Genomic DNA, 18,450 nt, shown 5'->3' on the forward strand with positions numbered 1-18,450 from the left:
TATCATCTAGCTGCCTTGTGCTTATCAAGCTTTTCTTGAGCTGAGGTACATGCCTCACATTATGCAAAACAAACACCGAGCCATGCTGAAATTCCAATTTCACAATGCCAATGCCTGCAATTTTACATGCATAGTTATCCCCCAAGTGGACAACACCACATGCAGCACCATTGTAGTCAGAAAACCGCTCATGATGTGGTGTAATATGCAAAGATATACTTGAATCAAGGATCCAAGTGTGCATGTCATCCACAGAATCTGCAATCAATGCATGTGCACTCAAAGAAGCAAGAAGTACATCACGGTCAATGTCATTCTCATGAGTGACTACATTTACCTCTTCTATCTTCACACTGCTCTTCTTTGCAACAAGTTGATTGTCCTTTTTCTCAGCCTTGTTGTCTTTAGTGTTTTTGTTTTTGCCTTTCTCTTTCTTAAATTGAAAACAGTCTCATTTGTAGTGCCCTTTCTTGGCACAATGATGACACTCCATATTTTTTGCCACGAGACTTGCTGTGTGCTCTATTTTCAAAACTGCCCTTTTGCTAAAATCTGTACCTAGTGTGCAATGTATTAGAAGACTCGTTTGTTGAATTGTTTGCCTGTTGAGTTCTTCCATCAGCAAAGAACTCTCCACATTAGAATATAACAACTGAGCATTTGAGTTACTCAAGGTTGTCTTGAAAGTATCCCATCTTTTAGGCAAAGTGCATAACAAGAAAGTAGCTTTGAACTCATCATCAATATGGAAGTCCAAAGCAATCAGCTGATTGAAAATGGAATTGAACTCGTTCAAATGTACAGATAGGCTAAAGCTAGATGTTTCCTATTTTAGGGTGTTTGGATGTGATGCCTATGTTCACATTCCAAAGAAATAGAAGGCTGGCCTCCAAGAAACATGTGTTTGTTGGCTGCAACTCTCAGTCACATGGGTACAAGATTTATGATCCCATCTCATGGGATATCTATATGAGTCAAGATGTGTAGTTCATGAACTTTCTACCTTTAGAGGGGGGTGAGGAGCACCCTATTCTTGGAGATCCATGATGTGATAGTTGGGCACTTGAGCCAATTCCAGTGGAGTCTATGCCTCTCCAGGCTCCATCTATAGATGAGGAGATTGTTCTCCATTGACTTCCTCATCGGTGGATGTTTTAGAGACTTTGGTAGAAGTAGAGTGGCGAGGGGAGTATGGACCTCCTACTTGTTGGGCTCGTGAGACGCTCTGATGTATGGATTGAGTTCTCACTAGTGTCCAAACCATTTTTTCACAAAGTTTGAACTTTTGTATTGCTTAACTGATGGGCAGATTTTAGATATTCTCACTAGTGTCCAAATCATTTTTTTGCAAAGTTTGAAATTCTTCAGATCTATGATGGGACTGAAAGAAAAAAAGCTAATCATTTAGGGGAAATTTAAAGGATTTAATGATTATGTGTGTTTTTTATCAACAATAATGTGTCCTGATTATTTTAGATTTGTTATTTGTGATGATTTTTTGTACTTTAATTTAAAGCGCTCTCTCTCTCTCTCTCTCTCTCTCTCTCTCTCTCTCTCTCTGAGACTACAGCAGCAGTTGATTATGTTCGTGAAAGGGTCTCAGGACCTTTGTTTGATACCCATATTACTTAGACATTATGTATGTTGGTGAAAGTCATCATAAGGATGATTAACCTTAGGATTATTAAAGGAAATTATTCAGAAAATATAAAAACTTGAAGAGGTACGCTATCAACAAAGTCATGCAATGTAAAATTCATGAATAAAGAAAGTGAATAAAAATCAGGGATAGAGATTGCTTGTTGTCCAATTCTTCGTGCATCCTTTCTATTGTTGATTTCTCACAAGAATTTACTGATTTATCTACATTAATGGTGCTGGATTCGATCTCCATATATCTGAAAATTCTACATTTCCAAGTTGCTATTAGTAGGATTTTCTTTTCTTTGAAAAAAGATTGTCATTTGCTCATCCAACAACCTAATGTGTTTTCTACGTATTGTTTGTGCAGTGAAGTTTGTCCAAGAAGCAAATTTATATTTTGATGCCTGATGGATGCCAATGAGGATCTTGAAGTATGTCTCATTAGATCTGGGACTAATGTCATATTTATTTTTGTCAAAGCTTTGGGTTGAGTAGCTCATTGTTGTTGTGTGAAAATCATATACCTAATTTTTCAAACTTTCAATCTAAATATCAAGCATGTATTGGAAAAGATTCATATTGAATCCAATATTTTTGATGCCATAGGGAGGGAGGTGGGCTCTATTAACATCTTTGAATGGCCAAAGACCTTTGAGAATGTAGTTGGAATCATACTAAATTTGCTCAAATGTTTAAAAAGCGGAAATAATTTTTACAATGAAAAGAATCAAGGGATTTGCCAGAAAAGATTACTCTATGCGTAATGTGAAATGTGATATACATGTGTTTTTACCATTTTTAGATCATGGAATCATGGCAAGTAATTTTGTGAGCAGCTTAGTTTGGACTCAAAAGGGCATTGTGTGTTCAACACACAAGCAGGTGAGGTGACGAATTTGGATATATGGCTTAGACTTACAGTTGTCCCTATGAGTAGGTTAGGGCCATTGAGTTTGCTGTGTGGACTGAGCTCAATGAAGGGATGATTTGAGCATTGATAATCAACATTGTGTGATGACATATGTTCTTCTATCAATTTAGTATATAAGCAAAAGTATTTCATTGAGAAACATGACAACCCATGTCCCAAAATACAGAGGAAAAATTGGTCTGTTTGGTTATGTGGAAAGTGTGGGGACAAGTGGGCTAATCAAGTGCTATGAACAAACTGGTTGCATAACGAATGAATACTTAGTGCTATATGTAAAATAAATGTCCAATGAAGTTGCAAATGCAGTAAAGGGTATAATGAACCTCTGTAAGGGTGAAGGCTTGAAGTAGAGTAGTAGCATAAGGAATGGTAGTGAAGATGTCTACTGTTGTGGAAGCTTGAAGGGTGAAGGATTGAAGCAGAGGGTAATAGTAGGTCACGTTGAGAGAATGTGCAAATGAAGTAAAGCAAGAAAACACAAAGACACTGACACAATGAACAATGAGAAAGAAGAACACAAGAACTCAACAATGAATCATGGATGGACAGTGAAATCCATAAATGAAAGCATGAGAAGAATACGATACCACCAAGGTATTAACGCACAGTGTGACCAGTAGTGCCTCTAGCCTCCCTCTCTTGGTGTTGTGATACAATGGGAATGGAGGAGTGGCTATAAATAGGCAGTTGTGGAGCGAGATCCAAGAGGATTAGTTTGCTTGGTAGCCAGCCATGGCCAAAATGTGGTGCCTAGTAATGAAAATGAATAGCGCACTAAATACCCATGATATATACCATTAACACCTCTCTCTCTCAGATCATGGGTCATGAGTACAATAGAATATACAATAATAATAACATACAAATCCCGAGGAACCCCCACCATAGCCCATACCACAATAGTAAACTTGCCAAAAATCTTTAACAGCATAGTAGATACAAACACCAGGGTATTTTAGCATAGCCCAAATGCTAGATGCACCTTTGAGCACTGATATATGGTAATCATACTTGAACCCTGATTATAGATAGTGGAAATAGATGAATCTTGTTGCCTGTCATGAATAGATCTACACAAGCACATTGGGAATAGACCTACACATCATATTTCCTTGTCTTCAGCCATCTTGCCAAAGCAGTCCCTCATGTGAGAACCAACAATGAGCAAAGCCATCTCATTGTTGTATCTCCTATCATGGACCTTAAGGCATGTCAGCTTCCAGTTTTGTCAGCTGCCAGAAAAGTGATGCTTGTTGAATGTGATGCTTAGGGTCCACTGCATCCTATAGATGTATATTTGGCTAATTCATGAATTTTTAACCTAATGCTCTTGGGACACTTTAACTTGTGCACAATTGTTATGCACATGTGTGAAATTAAGTTGAATGTGAGTCATAGTTGCAGAAAATCCTAGCTTGGTCAATGGGGGATATTGATAAGAAGTTGTATGCACAGGTACCAGTGGGGTACCTAGGACCTTTGTCAAAGGCATTAAATAGCCCCTTTGAAATGACTTGTGGTGTCATGGGGGCTAGGGAACTAATTGATTTAATATTTCTAACCAAGGTTTGTAGAAAATCTCAGCACTTTCAGGTTCAAAGAGGCTAGGAATTTAAACTTGGGACTGGGCATGGCCACAGTTTGGGCATGGGCCATGTATTTTTCATTTAAGTGATGTAACAACCATCAAGATTTTGAAGATCTGCATTAGGACTGCCGAGATTGAGATGATCATTGCGAAGATCTCCATGATTGGGAAGATCGAGAGAATTGAGCAAAGACCAAAGAGACCAGAGATAGAATCATGTTTCAGATTGCTCCATCTCCATCCTCTAGCTATTATGGCAACATGAAAGGAAGAAACGTTGGATGGCTCCAACTATTTCTTATGTGTGGATCCCCACAATGGACCCACGGTCGATTAGGCTGCTCTCTGGGACTTAACTCTTGAGCTTGATCTTTTCTATTTACAATTGCCATGATTTAGTTCAACTTGATGCTCCTCCTTTCAAACTTAAATCTCTTTTAGCATCATTTGCTTTTGTTAAAAGCACCTTTGGACATTCAGTTACCATGCATATAGCTAGTTTTTTGACTTTTTCCTTATCCTTTCCCATTTAGGGCTTTTTGGGAGGCGAGAATGCAGCTTGTATATGATGAGACTTTGCAGTTAGAGCTTGGGTGGATCCTTGAATAATAGGTGATGTGTTAGCCTTCATAGACTTTGATACATACAAAACATTGATGCCTTTGATGCTAAGATAGGCCTTCATAGCTGTAATATCATCTTTCTAAAGTTTCTTCTCTTTAATAAAGTCTTCAAAGATCTTTGTTTTAACTTTTGCTTTTTCCCTTCTCTCCATCAAGGTGTGAGTATTTGGATTGGTTTTCAGCTTCTTGTATCTTTATGTTTCATAAGTAGAGAAGCATATAGATATAGAGTGTTGAGAGCCTTTTGGTGGTTGGCCATAATTCTCCTCTCCATCTCTTGACATAGTGAACCACAATGAGAATGTTGAGTCCAAAGATGATGTTATCCGAGAAAAATCTAACAAGGAAAAAGCCCTTGTTTCGGTATCAATGCAAAAGTTGGGAAGAATGTGAGAAAAAAAATATTTTGAGCTATTAAACTTGATTAATTATCACAATAAACATCTACTCAAGGCCAATGTGGCTTTTGAGACAAAATCCAGAGTACATCCATGTCAAATGTCATCTCATTAGTAATGTGAAGATAACATTAAAATAAGTAAGTGGCTTATGAAATAATTAAAACAATGTCTAGTGTTATCCCATCGGTAGAAAGGAAAGTAAAACCTAAATTGACAGGACTATTTATAGAAACTTAGTAGAGACTATAGGTTGTAGTTGATTTGAAGATCTACACAACTCAACTATGATGCGGTTCATGATTGCTCCATTGATATGCTTGGTGGTGAGTCTTCGATGTCTTGTGATAATGGCTTTGATCGACTGTGGTGTGGCTGTGAAGAAATCCTCTAAACAGAGAAGACAAAAAACCAATTGTATGACAAAGCACAAATTAATAGAACATAGTTAGGGTTAGGATAACTCAGAGACAATGCATAGAGAATATTGAAGTGAATGTCTACTAAAAATATAGTGCTCATGCAGCGAACACACTATGCAATGAATGAATACCGAACCTTGAACTCTTGTGTGTCAAGGATCAAGGCAGAGGTAATGAGGTGGAGAGTGTGTCGTACTCCGAAGGGATCCCAAATTGCAGCAAGGTAGCCTTCGAGGGTCAAACACTAGGAAATGCAACTATGGAAGCCGGATCTGATGCAAACGGGTAGTGAGGAGAGACAAAGACTAAAAACGCAGGTACTTGAAGAGAGAAAAAGCTGCAGATGCAGCAAGCTGATGATGTGGCAAACTAATGGCAACAAAAATGCAAGTATGATGATGTGGCAGTCCGTACAGTAGCCGTAGATTACAAACACAGCAGTTTGGCAGTTTGCCAGCTGTAGATGATGTGGCTGCTCAGCAAATGTAGCAAAAATTGATGTAGATTGCGCGATGGAGGTTGGAAACATGCGGCAAACTGATATAGACAGAAATGAGAAGCTTTGGATGAGATGCCCTCCGTAAATGGGGCGTGGGTAGAGCGAAGCAAGAGGGCATGAAACTTGCAAAAACGAGATTGAACTGAACGGAGGGTAAGCTACCTACTTATAGAAAGTTTCGGGACCTCGTACCACACACTGTCATAAAACTCTCTCAAACCGTGCACCATTTTAGGGTTTTTATTAATTAAGCATTTTTTGGATTGTTCAAGTGGCTAATTCAGCATGTAATGCGTATGTTAGCTCAACATCTACTCTCGAGCCCCAAAATTGAGCTAGAAAGAAATGTCAACCCAAATTTGGAGAGTTTTTTTTTTTGGGTGTTTTTACTCTAAGGCGCCCTATTTCAAAGTAGCCAAGGTATCGGACAAAGGGTGTACAGTGGTTGCCTAGTGGCCTAGCAAGACTACAGAGGTGATGGTTATCTTACCAAGGGAGTCCAAGTGGTTACTCTAGAGAGGCCAGGGCATTGGACGAAGGTTGTATGTTGGCTTCCCAGTGGCCTACCAAGTCTTGGAAAGGCGGATGGAACCATAGTAACTATGTGTTGTTTTTTGTTTTTGTTTGGCTGTTTGATAAGTATTGTCTCAAAAAGTAGAGGTGGCGGTCGATTAAGTAATGAATGGGAGACTAGTAGCCAGACCCAAAGACTTTCACAAGATAAACAGGCTATTCCTACGGCTATTGGATGTTGATAATGGAGGAATAGGCTAGTGGAATGTGTAGCAAATATGGGGGGTATGTGGAGAGGCAAAAAAGATGGGTGGAAAGCAAGCTAGCAAGGCTAAGCAAGCAAGGGAGACTACCTTGGAAATGCCGTGAATATGGTGGATCTAGAGTCGACTACTCCAATGTGATCGAAAAGGGATAAATGCGCATAGATGCATGTTTACATAAATAGAATGCCAATGCATTGCAGTTATGCAAAGGGAGATACAAGATGTCATACTCACACAAAATGTAATGCAATGGTGCCACTTAGATAGTGCCCTTGTAGGGGAATTGTTCACTTGCCAAGCGCTCTTTTGCAATCATGTCATCCTGATAGTATTACTATCAAGAGAAGAAGTCGCCCCCTTGCATGGTGGAAGGGAAAGCTATAGATTGTCCCCTCTTACCATCGGACGATGGAAAGAGAAGTAAGTACCCCTTCTGTCCCCAAGATGTTGATGTCGAGTGGGGGAAAGGAGTAGCACCCAAAGAAGAAGAGTGAGATACATGCCCAACTAAGAACCTGTGAAATGAATAGTCTCCAAGGTGGCCTCCAAAGAGGCAATGATGAATTTTGAGAAAGAAGCACCACCAAAAAATGCAACCATGAGGAGTGTTGTACGATCCAAGTCTTCGCTCTGAGATAGGTGGTAGATCTTGTAGAAGCAAATCAATCTGCAAAAGGAAGCAAAAACAACGACATAAGATCATAAAACATGCAGATCTCTATCAGAGTGAAGCAATGCAGAAGAAAATGACCAAGACAAAGAGTGAACAGAGAGAGAAGAGAGAGAGAGAGAGAGAGAGAGAGAGAGAGAGAGAGAGAGAGAGAGAAAGAGACAGTGAAACACAGAAAATCTGCAATGAAGAATGTTGTATAAGAATGTAGAAATATACATGGGTGCAGAGAGAATATTTTCGTATGTTTCCACCTTGAAGATCTTAGTCTCTGTCAGCCCCAAGGGCAGTCTCCACAATCTCGAGCTTGGAATCTTTGAAAACAATTGTAGGAGACTGTTGAAATTAGGGCCAATAAATAGGCCAGCAAAAAAGCTAAAAATAATGCAGGTCGCCTGCATTTAATGCAGCTGACTGGACAACAATTGTTCGACCTACACTAGCCGAGTGTAGGAAATCTGGGGCCGATTGTGCCATGTGGCACTTGGCTCCCTTCCGCTTGCTGTACGGATTGACTACCACATGGATTGCCTGGAGAAACTGTAGAGAAACTGCTCAGATCTGGATGTGTCCAAAGGAATGCTAGTCTCTAACACCCCCCTCTCAGGTCTTGGACACGGCAAAAGGCTAAGGGATCTCGAGTGATGTTGAAGGAAAGCCTAGGGAAATGCCTTGGTAAACAAATTTGCAAGATCGTTCTCTGTCTTGCAATAGACCAGGGAAATGGTCTTATCCAGGATCTTCTCCCGAATGAAATGGTATTGGATCTCAATATGCTTTGTTCAAGCATGAAACATAGGATTCCTAGCCAAGGCAATGCAACTCTCATTGTTGCATTGTAGAACAATAGGACATGTCTGCGGGCAGCCAAGCTCCTCCAGGAGTCTGAGAAGCCACACTGTCTCACATGTAGTAGAAGACACCTCTTGATACTTTGCCTCAGTCGAAGAGAGGGTAACCGTGGGTTGGTTCTTGCTGCAAATAGCACCAACAACCAAGATAAAACAATAACCTGTCGTGGACCTCCAATGATCCACATCACTAGCCCAATCTTAAGCACTCCAATCTGTAAGTACCAAGTCCGTAGTACCTGTACCCACGGGATAATAGATCCCAAGATTACGAGTCCCTCGTACGAATCACAAAATCCTCTGAGCAGCTTGCCAATGGACCATCTTGGGTTCACTCATGAACCCGGCTAGCACACCTACTGCATAACATAAGTCAACACGGGCATTAAGAAGCTAGATCAAGGAGCCAACCAACTGCCTATATCGGGTAGCATCCACCAAAGGATAATCAAAATGAACTGTAGCCTTTAAATTCGGGTCCATAGGAGTTGTAAGAGACTTGCATCCCTCCATCTCACACGTAGCCAAGAGCTTTTGTACAGACCGCTACTGGGGAATAAAGATCCCCCTCGAAGTTTGATAGATCTCATGACCTAGAAAGAAGTGAAGAAGTCCCATATTTGTCATCTCAAACTTCTCATGAAGTGCTGCCTTCGTCTACTCGACCATATGAGTATGGTCACCTAGCATAATCAAGTCGTGCATAAAGGACAAACAACACGATCTCCACCTGAGATGTGTATACGACTGGGGGTCGGCTTTTGAATGCCGAGACCCTAATTTCTCTTGGAGGAACAAGTCAATCTTCTCGTTCCAAGCACGAGGAGCTTCCTTAAGGCCATAGAGAGCCTTCCGCAACCTGTACACCTTACCATTAGAAGAACCGAAGCCGGGAGGTTGCTTAACATAGATCTCCTCCTTCAACTCCCCATTCAAGAAGGCAGACTTCACATCCAATCGTAGTTACCTAGAACATGGAACGAGAATGGGACCCAGGAGAATGGAGGGAACTTTCAAGGTCGACGTTCAAAGTTGGGGAATGGGAACGGGGGGAACGGCACATGTCTTAAGTGCCCCAAATATGCCATGCATGACCCAAATTGCCCCAAAGAATGCCCCAAAGAATGTCCCTCTAATTGCCCTGATACCCCTCAATGCTCCAAATCGTACCAAATGTCCCAAAATTGATTTGATTATCACCATAACTCCAAATTACCCTGAATTGTCCCAATTATCCCAATTTCCCTTGAAATTAGACAATATAAATGGATGATTACCTTGGAATTGAGGATAGGCTGAAATTTGATTGTGATTTGTAAGAGTTGATAATGCATCAAATTTGAACTTTGCATGGACTCCTGATTGGCTTGTGGGTTGTCTTGACACTTTGAATCTTCAACCAGAGAAAGAAAGAAAGAAAGATATATTAACGTCTACATAAGGCCAATGTGGCCTATGAGACAAAATCCAGAGTACATCCATGTCTAATGTCATCTCATCAGTAAGGTAAAGATAACATTACAAACAAGTGGATGGCCTATGAAACAATACTGAAAATATACTAAAAATAACTATACGATGGGACTATACTAGGGTTGAACCATATGTAGTGTTGTTTCATCGATAGAAAAGAAAAGGAAAGGAAAGGAGAACCAGATCTGATAGTGCCATGTACAAAAGTGTGGTGGAGACTATGGGCTGTAGCTGATCTCAAGATCTGCACATGATCTGAGCTATGATGTGGTCTCTAGCTGCTTCACTGATATGCTTGGTGGTGAGTCTTCGGTGTCTTGTGATAATGGCTCTAATCTGACTATGGTGTGGCCTCCTCGGACGTGGTCCTGGTAGACGGGGTCGTCGTGCTCGAAGAAGGGAAATGGCTCTATCCAATGTGACTCCACGGCCTGGCCTGTAAGGTGTCTGGCAGGGTGGCTCTGTCTTTGCTAGGCTGGTAGTGTTAGTAGGGTCGGCTCTGTAGAAAAAGTCTGTCACTGCTCTCTGTGTGTGTCCTTTTGGATGAGCTGGCCTCTTGTCTCGCAGTAGTGCAGTTCGGCGCCTCTCGAGCTCTAGGAGAAAAAGACCTAGGCATCTCTGGTCCTCATACTCCATGACACGACGAAGAGGTCCAAATCCATCACGGAAGAGGCAATGGTACTGTCCTCGTATGTCATAGTATACTGTGCGTTTGCACATGTAGTGCTCCTCCGTCTCAGGCTCTCGACCACAAAGCTAGCAAGTCCTATCCTCTGCTAGGGTATTTGTCCATCTGCTTGTCTCCATTTGAAGCCTATGTGAGGAGGTGCAAATCTGTCCGATAGCAACCCGTACGCTATGGGAGAGATGGGCGTCCATATATGCTGGCCGAATAGTGAAACCATCATTAGAGAGAGAGAAGAAATTACTCCTGTAGAACTCCATCCTCGATCCTAGAGGGAGTGGTGGATGGATCCATGTCCTTGCTATCTCAATCCTCAAGATATCAGCTCTGAACACCTGGTTTAGCTCTGATCGGCTGAGAGAAAGTGTAGGGCAGTCAATGGTATAATCCAAAGGTGGAAGACGGTCAATATCCAAACCATGTAGGCTCATCCAAATAGCCATATGTGAAAACCAACAGTTCTTCTCGCCTCTTGCTGCTAGTTGTCCAGATGAGGTTAGTGTCAATCTAGAGTATCTATGGCGTGGAAGTTCCCATAGTCTATGCCAAAAGGTCACTGCCCTGAAGAGTGCCTCCCTAACTATAGGTGTTGCCCCTAGCTCTGCTTTGACAATGGGATGTGGGGTGGAGGGCTTACTCCTAATCATGTGTGCTATCATCATGATCAATGGCCTTTCCATGCTATCCCAACCATCATAATAATCCCTCTCTACTCCAATCTGATCAATGAGTGGGCTAAGACGTCTGTGGTACAAGTTGCAACCCCATACCTCTGCTTTATATAGTAACGTAGGTGTGACTAGGGTGTCAAACAACTAGAGTTTGGTGCGGGGCTTCTGGAACTGTATGTGAGCACATTGACTCTTGAGTGTCCCTAGTGCTGCGTATCCACGTGCTAGACGTGCCTCTGATGCCCCTCTCAACGAGAGAGAGAGAGAGAGAGAGAGAGAGAGATTAGTAGAGAAGAGAGAGAGAGAGGAGAGACGGATGGCGACTGCGTGCCCTGCGCTGCCGACTGGTTGACAGTCGTGACCTCCCTGTCGCCATCGCCATCGCCTGCGCGACCTCCCTGTTCGCCATCGCCTGCCCTCGTTCGTCAGCGCCTGCGAAACCCTGCTCTTACCTGTTTGCCCTCGCCACCGCCTGCGCCCCGTCGCCCTCGTCTGCAGGCCCCGCCGCCTGCGTCTGCAGGCCCCGTCTGCAGGCCCGCCGCCTGCGTCTGCAGGCCCCGTCTGCAGGCCCCGCCCTCGTCTGCAGGCCCCGCCGCCTGAGCCCCGTCGCCCTCGTCTGCAGGCCCCGTCTGCAGGCTCCGTCGCCCTTGGCTGCGTGTCCGATCTCTTGTCGCCCCTGCTTCGCAGCGAGTCTGTGGCTGACGGTTCAGCCCTGCCGTTGCCTGCTAGCCTTCTTCCTCGTACAGCTCAGCTTTTATTAGCTGTCTTTGCAGAGTACACCCCTGGACAGCGCATCTGTACAGACCAGCGGGCGAGAGAGAGAGCGGGAGAAAGACAGGGTCAGTCCTCTTTCACGATCAAATTGTCATACGATGGCTGGTTTGGATCTGGATTTCATAGACCAAACAGTGGCAGCACTTGGCCCGGATTCTGATGCCGAGGAACCTGAGGACATGGTTCCGTGCAACGAAGAGATGCTCCCTGGTCCCGACATTCAGCCTGCGGGTAAACGTACCAAGCATACTCCGGAAGAGATAGGTGTTCCTCAGGATCGTTCCTATGCTCAGGTTGCTTCGGATCCTGCGGACTCCCAGGATGTTGACTGGGAGCATTTACTGGAATTTGCCAACACGTTGCTTGGCGATTACGTTCAACATAATCAGGAAGCCTTTTCCGACTCAGCGCCTGACGATGTTCTGGAGGCCACCGTTGACCCAAAAACTGTCCTGCGCTCCTTTTCAGTATTTTATGATCGCGCTGTGATACTCTTCTTCACTGGTCGAATCCCGCTGCTTTCCCGTATTCGCCAGTGGCTGCACAGTCTGCTACAAGGGGAATGTGTTGAAGAGATTTTTGTTGGCTCCCGGGGGTTTTTTGAGGTTCTGTTAAAATCAGAGACGCATCGTGCTGCTCTCCTGTCTAAACTGCCTTTATTTTTTGAACGCCGGTTGGTTCATGTGGTTCCATGGCGCCCAATGGCAGATTTTCAGCGTCTGCTGCAACGTGAATGCCCTGTATGGGTGGAAGTGGAAAATTGCCCGGCTGTTTATTGGCCACTGTTGAAGGATGCTATGGCCGCGGTGGGCACTGTTCTCGTCCCTCCCAGTCTCCGGACAGTGAATCGCAACCGCTTGTGTATGCTATGGGACACTGCAAGAAAAAGGCCTGCTTGGTTGCGCCTTAATTGCTCGGGCATGCATCCGTTACACTTTAGATTGAAATGGGGCAATTTTGCAGGGCATTGCTTTTCCTGTGGACAGTTGGGGCATTTCATGGCTGAATGCCCGGAACAGCAATATACCTCCGATGTTGGTCATGCTGCGCCGCCCACGGAAGATATGGTGTGTGATGCCCCGTCGCTGGATGCTATCCACCAGCCCCAAGTTCTGGCCAAAGGTAAACAACAGGTTTCGGGTCTGGATTCCCGTGCCACTGATTGGGTGGAAGTACGTGCAAAAAAAGGCAACAGGGTTGTTGCTGGCATGGAAAATACTGTGTCTACTCCCTCACAAGATTCCATGCGTACATATATGCGCAGGAAGGAAATGTTGTCTTCTGAGCACGCTGCTCCTGCTATGGTTTCCTCTGCCCCCCGTCATCAACCCGCCAGAAAAATGTATTCAGATCGTCCAAAGGGTCCCCCTGCTAAGCTGGCATTTGATACCAGAGCTAATGTCATTACCCCATGGGACCGTCGTTACCCCCGTTTCAACCCCAAGCCAGCAGATATGCCGTCTACTTCCAAATCTGGTCCTCAGAACTCTTTTGCTGTGTTGGCGGATTTCTTGGATGAGGGAGTCCTGGACATTCTTGCTGACAAGGTCAAATCAAGGCAAGCTGTGCCTCGTACCTGATTTGGTTTTAACTACACATGAAAATAGCCACGTGGAATGTGCGAGGAATTTGTTCTCGCCACAAGCAACATGCCATGTGGACGGTATTGCATGAAAATCAGTGGGATGTCCTGTGCGCTGTTGAGCACAAGAGTCACGGTGAAGCCGGAAAAGTAGTGGATTGCAATGGCTTTCGACTGTTCTATGCAGGGACACAGGCCATGCATTATTCGGGAGTGCTCATGATTGTACATGACAAATATCAGCCTATGCTTATTAAAAATGATGTTCATGGCCGCTTTTTGGTGATTGAAATTTTATTCGAAGGGGAAATCTTATGGTTACTTGGCCTCTATGCTCCGAATGATTCGTTATCTCGTCGGGAGCTTTGGCAGACTTTGCAGACCTCCTTGTCACTTGGCAGACGAGGCTTCTTCATGGGGGATTTTAATATGTGTGTGGATTCTTCCCAGTCCACATCGGAGCATTCGGTGATGGACGCGCCTGAAAGTCATATGTGGCATGAGTTGGCTCTTTCTGTTCTTAAGCAAGATCTCTGGTCCTGGCTACACCCGTCTTCTACAGGGTTTACTTTCCATTCGGCTCAGTATGCAACAACATGGTCGCGACTGGATCGTATGTATATCATGCAGAATGATGACTTTCTTCCCGAGATGCTCGACATTAAAGTGTTGCAGCAATATGCTTTGTCAGACCATTTTCCTCTGCAGCTTGAGCTGCTTGCACAACCCATTGCACCTTTCAAGCGATTTCTGGACCGACTCCCTTTGCGCTTCAACTCATCTTACCTGAAGCATGCACTCTTTCAGGGCTATATGCAGCAATTGATTGACAGATTTGTCTTGGACTTCTCTTCTCAGGGCACTGCGTCTTTTGAAAGATTGCTCTCTAATGTGCAACGGGTTGCTCGGCAGTATGGGATTTATCATGCCTCTCTTTGTCGGCAGCGTCGCAAGGCAGCAGAGGATCTGCTGGCTTTGGTTCGTTCTCTGCTGGTCGACACTCCGGATGATGCATTTCTGCTTGCACTAGACATGCGGGTGGCTGATCTTATTAAAGCATTCCAGTTAAAATCATATCAGCAGGCCACATTGCAACATCTGACAGAAACTTTGCAAGATAGTGCATGTCAGACCCATAAGTTCTTTCGAGCGCTCCATGCCTCTCCTGCTCGAGAAAATATGACCAGACTCGAGGATGCAGAAGGCCACCTTATCCTGGATCCGCAGACTATTGTGCATATGTGCAGGAATTATTTCCATGACCTTCTCGGTTCCACCTCTCCCCCTTCGGCCCAAATTACTCAGGCCCGTTCGGCTTTTTATGACCTGGTCCGCAATCAGCTTCCGCAGGACATGCAAACTACTATGGAGTCCGATATTTCTGAGACAGAGGTTATGGACGTATTGTTACACTTACCTAAGGATAAAAGCCCGGGTTGGGATGGTCTCACTAATGAGTTCTTTGAAGCTTTTGCTACCCAACTGGTGAAACCTTTGCAGGCTTTGTTCCAGCAGGTGTGGGAAACGGGGATCATGCCTTCCTCATGGAAAGAAGGCCTCATTAAACTGCTTCCAAAAGCTCCTTCGCCATCTAAGTTGACACAGTGGCGCCCAATTTCTTTGATGGGTTCAATGTACAAAATCTTTTCCAAAGTAATGGCGAATCGGCTCCATAAGCATCTCCCGGCCATTGTGCACCCTCTACAGTATGGTTTTATTCAGGGCCGAAATATCCTACACAATGTATTGAATGTTCAGCTGGCAATTGATTATGCCAGGCATTCCAATCAGGAGGTCGTACTGATTCAACTGGACCTGGAAAAGGCTTTTGACTATCTAGACTGGTCTTTCGTTGCTGAACTTATGTCTGCTATGGGCTTTGGTCCGCGGATGTCTAGTCTCATATACACTATTAGCGCTGCAGCGTCTTCGCGGGTCATGCTGAACGTGTTAGCAGATATTAGTCAGCTCATGGTGTGAGTCTGTGTGCAGAGGCTGGGCATTTTATGTAGCATTTTATGCAGTATTTTATGGCACATTTTTGTGGCCATTTATGATGTACTTTTAGCATTTATTGCTGGCCGACCAGCATTAAATGCTGGCCGACCTGCATTTTATGCTCCCCACTTTTGTGGCTATTTATAGGGCTCCTCCTCCACAGTCTGTGGTGCTTCAGCCATCAGTGGAGATCCTTCTGGGAGAGAGGAGCCGGTGCTGAGGAGCCCACGCAGCCAGTGACTCACCGTTGTATGCTGCTGTCTCGTGTTCGATATGGATTCTATTTCCCGAGCATACATCTGAGTTCTCATCTGTCTACTGTGTTCATTCTTTCTTTCTATTTTCTGTCTTGTGTTTCAGCATTTATTTCAGCATATTCTTTACGCTTCCATTGCTGCACCACTTCTGACATGGTATCAGATTTCAGGCTGTAACCTATTTGTGCTGTGTTTTCTTGCTGATTTCAGGATTTACACCCTTCTTGCTGATCAGCCAGCTGTCCTTCCTGCTGGCGACTGCTGATTTGCTGCTGGCGACAGTGTTTCAGCATTTGCGTTTTGCGTTTTTCTGGACAGATTTGCGTTTACTGCTGTTCCACTCTTTGCTGCCCGTGTTTCCTTCATCAAACTGCTGGCAACAGTCTTTAGCCCCTGTTTCTTCAGTTTGCAGCCTGCGTTTTGCTGTTTACAGCATTATTTTTGCCTGTTTTTCTGATTATTCAGGCCGTTTTTGCTGTTTTTGGCAGTTTTAACCTGATTTTTTTCACTTTGTGCAGCAGCTTTTGGCTTATTCTGGTCAGCCTTTGGGTTATATTGCATGTGAACTCACTATTTTTGGTGTTTTTGGTTGCGTTTTGGCTGTGCTCACTCTCCAAACGACCTTCTTTTCTTCTACTTCTCTTTTCTACCTCCTCCAGATGGCCCCTCCGTGCACCTCAAGTGAAGATAAGTTACATGGACCTGATTATCTTACATGGAGTGCTGTCATGAAAGCTTGGTTTGTGCAGAAGCGGCTATGGTACATCGTCTGTGGAGCTCTTGCTCGACCTCTCCGTCCTTTTCCTCTTCCTGAAGACTTTGATGAGGACAACCATGAGGAAGCGGTGCTCACATGGGACTCGGACGATGCCCGTGCTTACTCGGCGTTGCTTCGGTGTATTTCTAAAGCGGTCTTACCGGCGGTTACCTCCTGTAGGACATCTCCTGAAGTATGGCAGAAGTTGCAGCAGATGTACGAGGCACCTTCCACCATGCGGGCCGTCACACTTTATGGCCAGCTCCAGCAGATGAATTTTGAGCCGAAAGATACTATTCAGTCTTTTCTTCTTCGTGTTACGCAGGTACAGGACCAGCTTCGGCACATGCAATCTGCTCTTCCCGAGGTGCATCTTGTCGGGACGGTCCTCTACAAGCTCCCCCCGGAGTTTGATGGAGTGGCCAATGCTTTGCGGGCGCAGACATCATCGTCTCCTGTCAGTTTTACACATATGATCTCGATGCTTCTTGAGCATGAGGCATCCTTGAGATTACAGGGGCGGCTTCCGGCACATTATGGAGGTGAGGCTTATGTAGCTTTAGAGAGGGGTGACGGGAAGAAGAAGTCGAAGGCCCAGTGTTACCACTGTGGCAAGAAGGGACATTTGCGGAAGGACTGCAAGAAGTTAGCGGCTTCCAGGAAGAAGGAGCCGAAGACGAAGCGGGATGCTGACTCTACCGATGAGTCCTCTCCTTCATCAGACTCTGACTCCGATCCTCCGACCAAGGAGAAGTCCAAGGCGCGGAAGGGATCCTCTTCTTCGGATTGCGGGAAGGGCTTGGTGGCCCCTTCCTCGGCTGCTTTCTAGTGGTGGTGATTCGGTCATCTCTCACGACTCTCTTGTGCCAGAGAGGGAGTGTGAGCGGGTGTTGGTGGGGCTGCAGTGCCTCATCTATATTTTGATATAGATGCACAGGATCCAGAGAGGGATGTCCCTGACGCATCGACGGTATCTGGCAGTGAAATCCTAGAGACTGGAGTTGATTTCTGGGTTCATGATGAGCTGTTCCTCTTGATAGAGAGCGAGAGGCTTTCGTCTGGAGCTCACATGAGGGGACACTTTGGTGGTTTGGCCAAAGGCGGGGAATCCATGGTCACATGTTCAGAGACATGTTTGGCAGATTGGCTTTGTATGTCCTGAGTGACATAGGTGACATTACACAGAGAGCTGCTATGAGTCTTCTCTATTTTCAGGTGTTGTTGGTATGATTGACATCGACATCAGATACTCTCCGAGGCATCTTGGTGGTGGGCTGGCCCCTCACCGCTTGGACATCCATGGTCCTTCTGGTGTTTCTTTGTTGTGTAGTTTATGATTCTCCATCATTGTACTATTTCATTGTATCCGATCACACATGATCTGAGAGAGGGTGTTAGCAGATATTAGTCAGCTCATGGTGTGAGTCTGTGTGCAGAGGCTGGGCATTTTATGTAGCATTTTATGCAGTATTTTATGGCACATTTTTGTGGCCATTTATGATGTACTTTTAGCATTTATTGCTGGCCGACCAGCATTAAATGCTGGCCGACCTGCATTTTATGCTCCCCACTTTTGTGGCTATTTATAGGGCTCCTCCTCCACAGTCTGTGGTGCTTCAGCCATCAGTGGAGATCCTTCTGGGAGAGAGGAGCCGGTGCTGAGGAGCCCACGCAGCCAGTGACTCACCGTTGTATGCTGCTGTCTCGTGTTCGATATGGATTCTATTTCCCGAGCATACATCTGAGTTCTCATTTGTCTACTGTGTTCATTCTTTCTTTCTATTTTCTGTCTTGTGTTTCAGCATTTATTTCAGCATATTCTTTACGCTTCCATTGCTGCACCACTTC

General features: G+C 44.6%; 1 protein-coding gene across 6 annotated transcripts in view; it reads left to right on the forward strand.

Moving 5' to 3' along the window:
• Positions 1 to 18,450, forward strand: part of LOC148026174 (DHHC-type zinc finger family protein) — a 70,962-nt gene that overhangs the window by 42,230 nt on the left and 10,282 nt on the right. For 2 of the 6 annotated variants that reach the window (XM_087693456.1, XM_087693455.1), the window contains one exon: positions 2,012 to 2,075. The exons of 2 other annotated variants lie outside the window; for them this stretch is intronic. In XM_087693456.1, the coding sequence (XP_087549582.1) occupies positions 2,052 to 2,075 (24 nt within the window). In that variant the 5' untranslated portion in view covers positions 2,012 to 2,051. Of the gene's footprint in view, positions 1 to 1,563; positions 1,724 to 2,011; positions 2,076 to 2,446; positions 2,527 to 18,450 lie in introns of all 6 variants that reach the window. 2 more of the 6 variants (XM_087693457.1, XM_087693454.1) reach the window with 2 other exon arrangements.

Source organism: Lygodium microphyllum, chromosome 14 (assembly GCF_053477565.2).
Source record: "Lygodium microphyllum isolate KBCC chromosome 14, Lygodium_microphyllum_v1.1.10, whole genome shotgun sequence".
Classification (NCBI taxonomy): domain Eukaryota; kingdom Viridiplantae; phylum Streptophyta; class Polypodiopsida; order Schizaeales; family Lygodiaceae; genus Lygodium; species Lygodium microphyllum.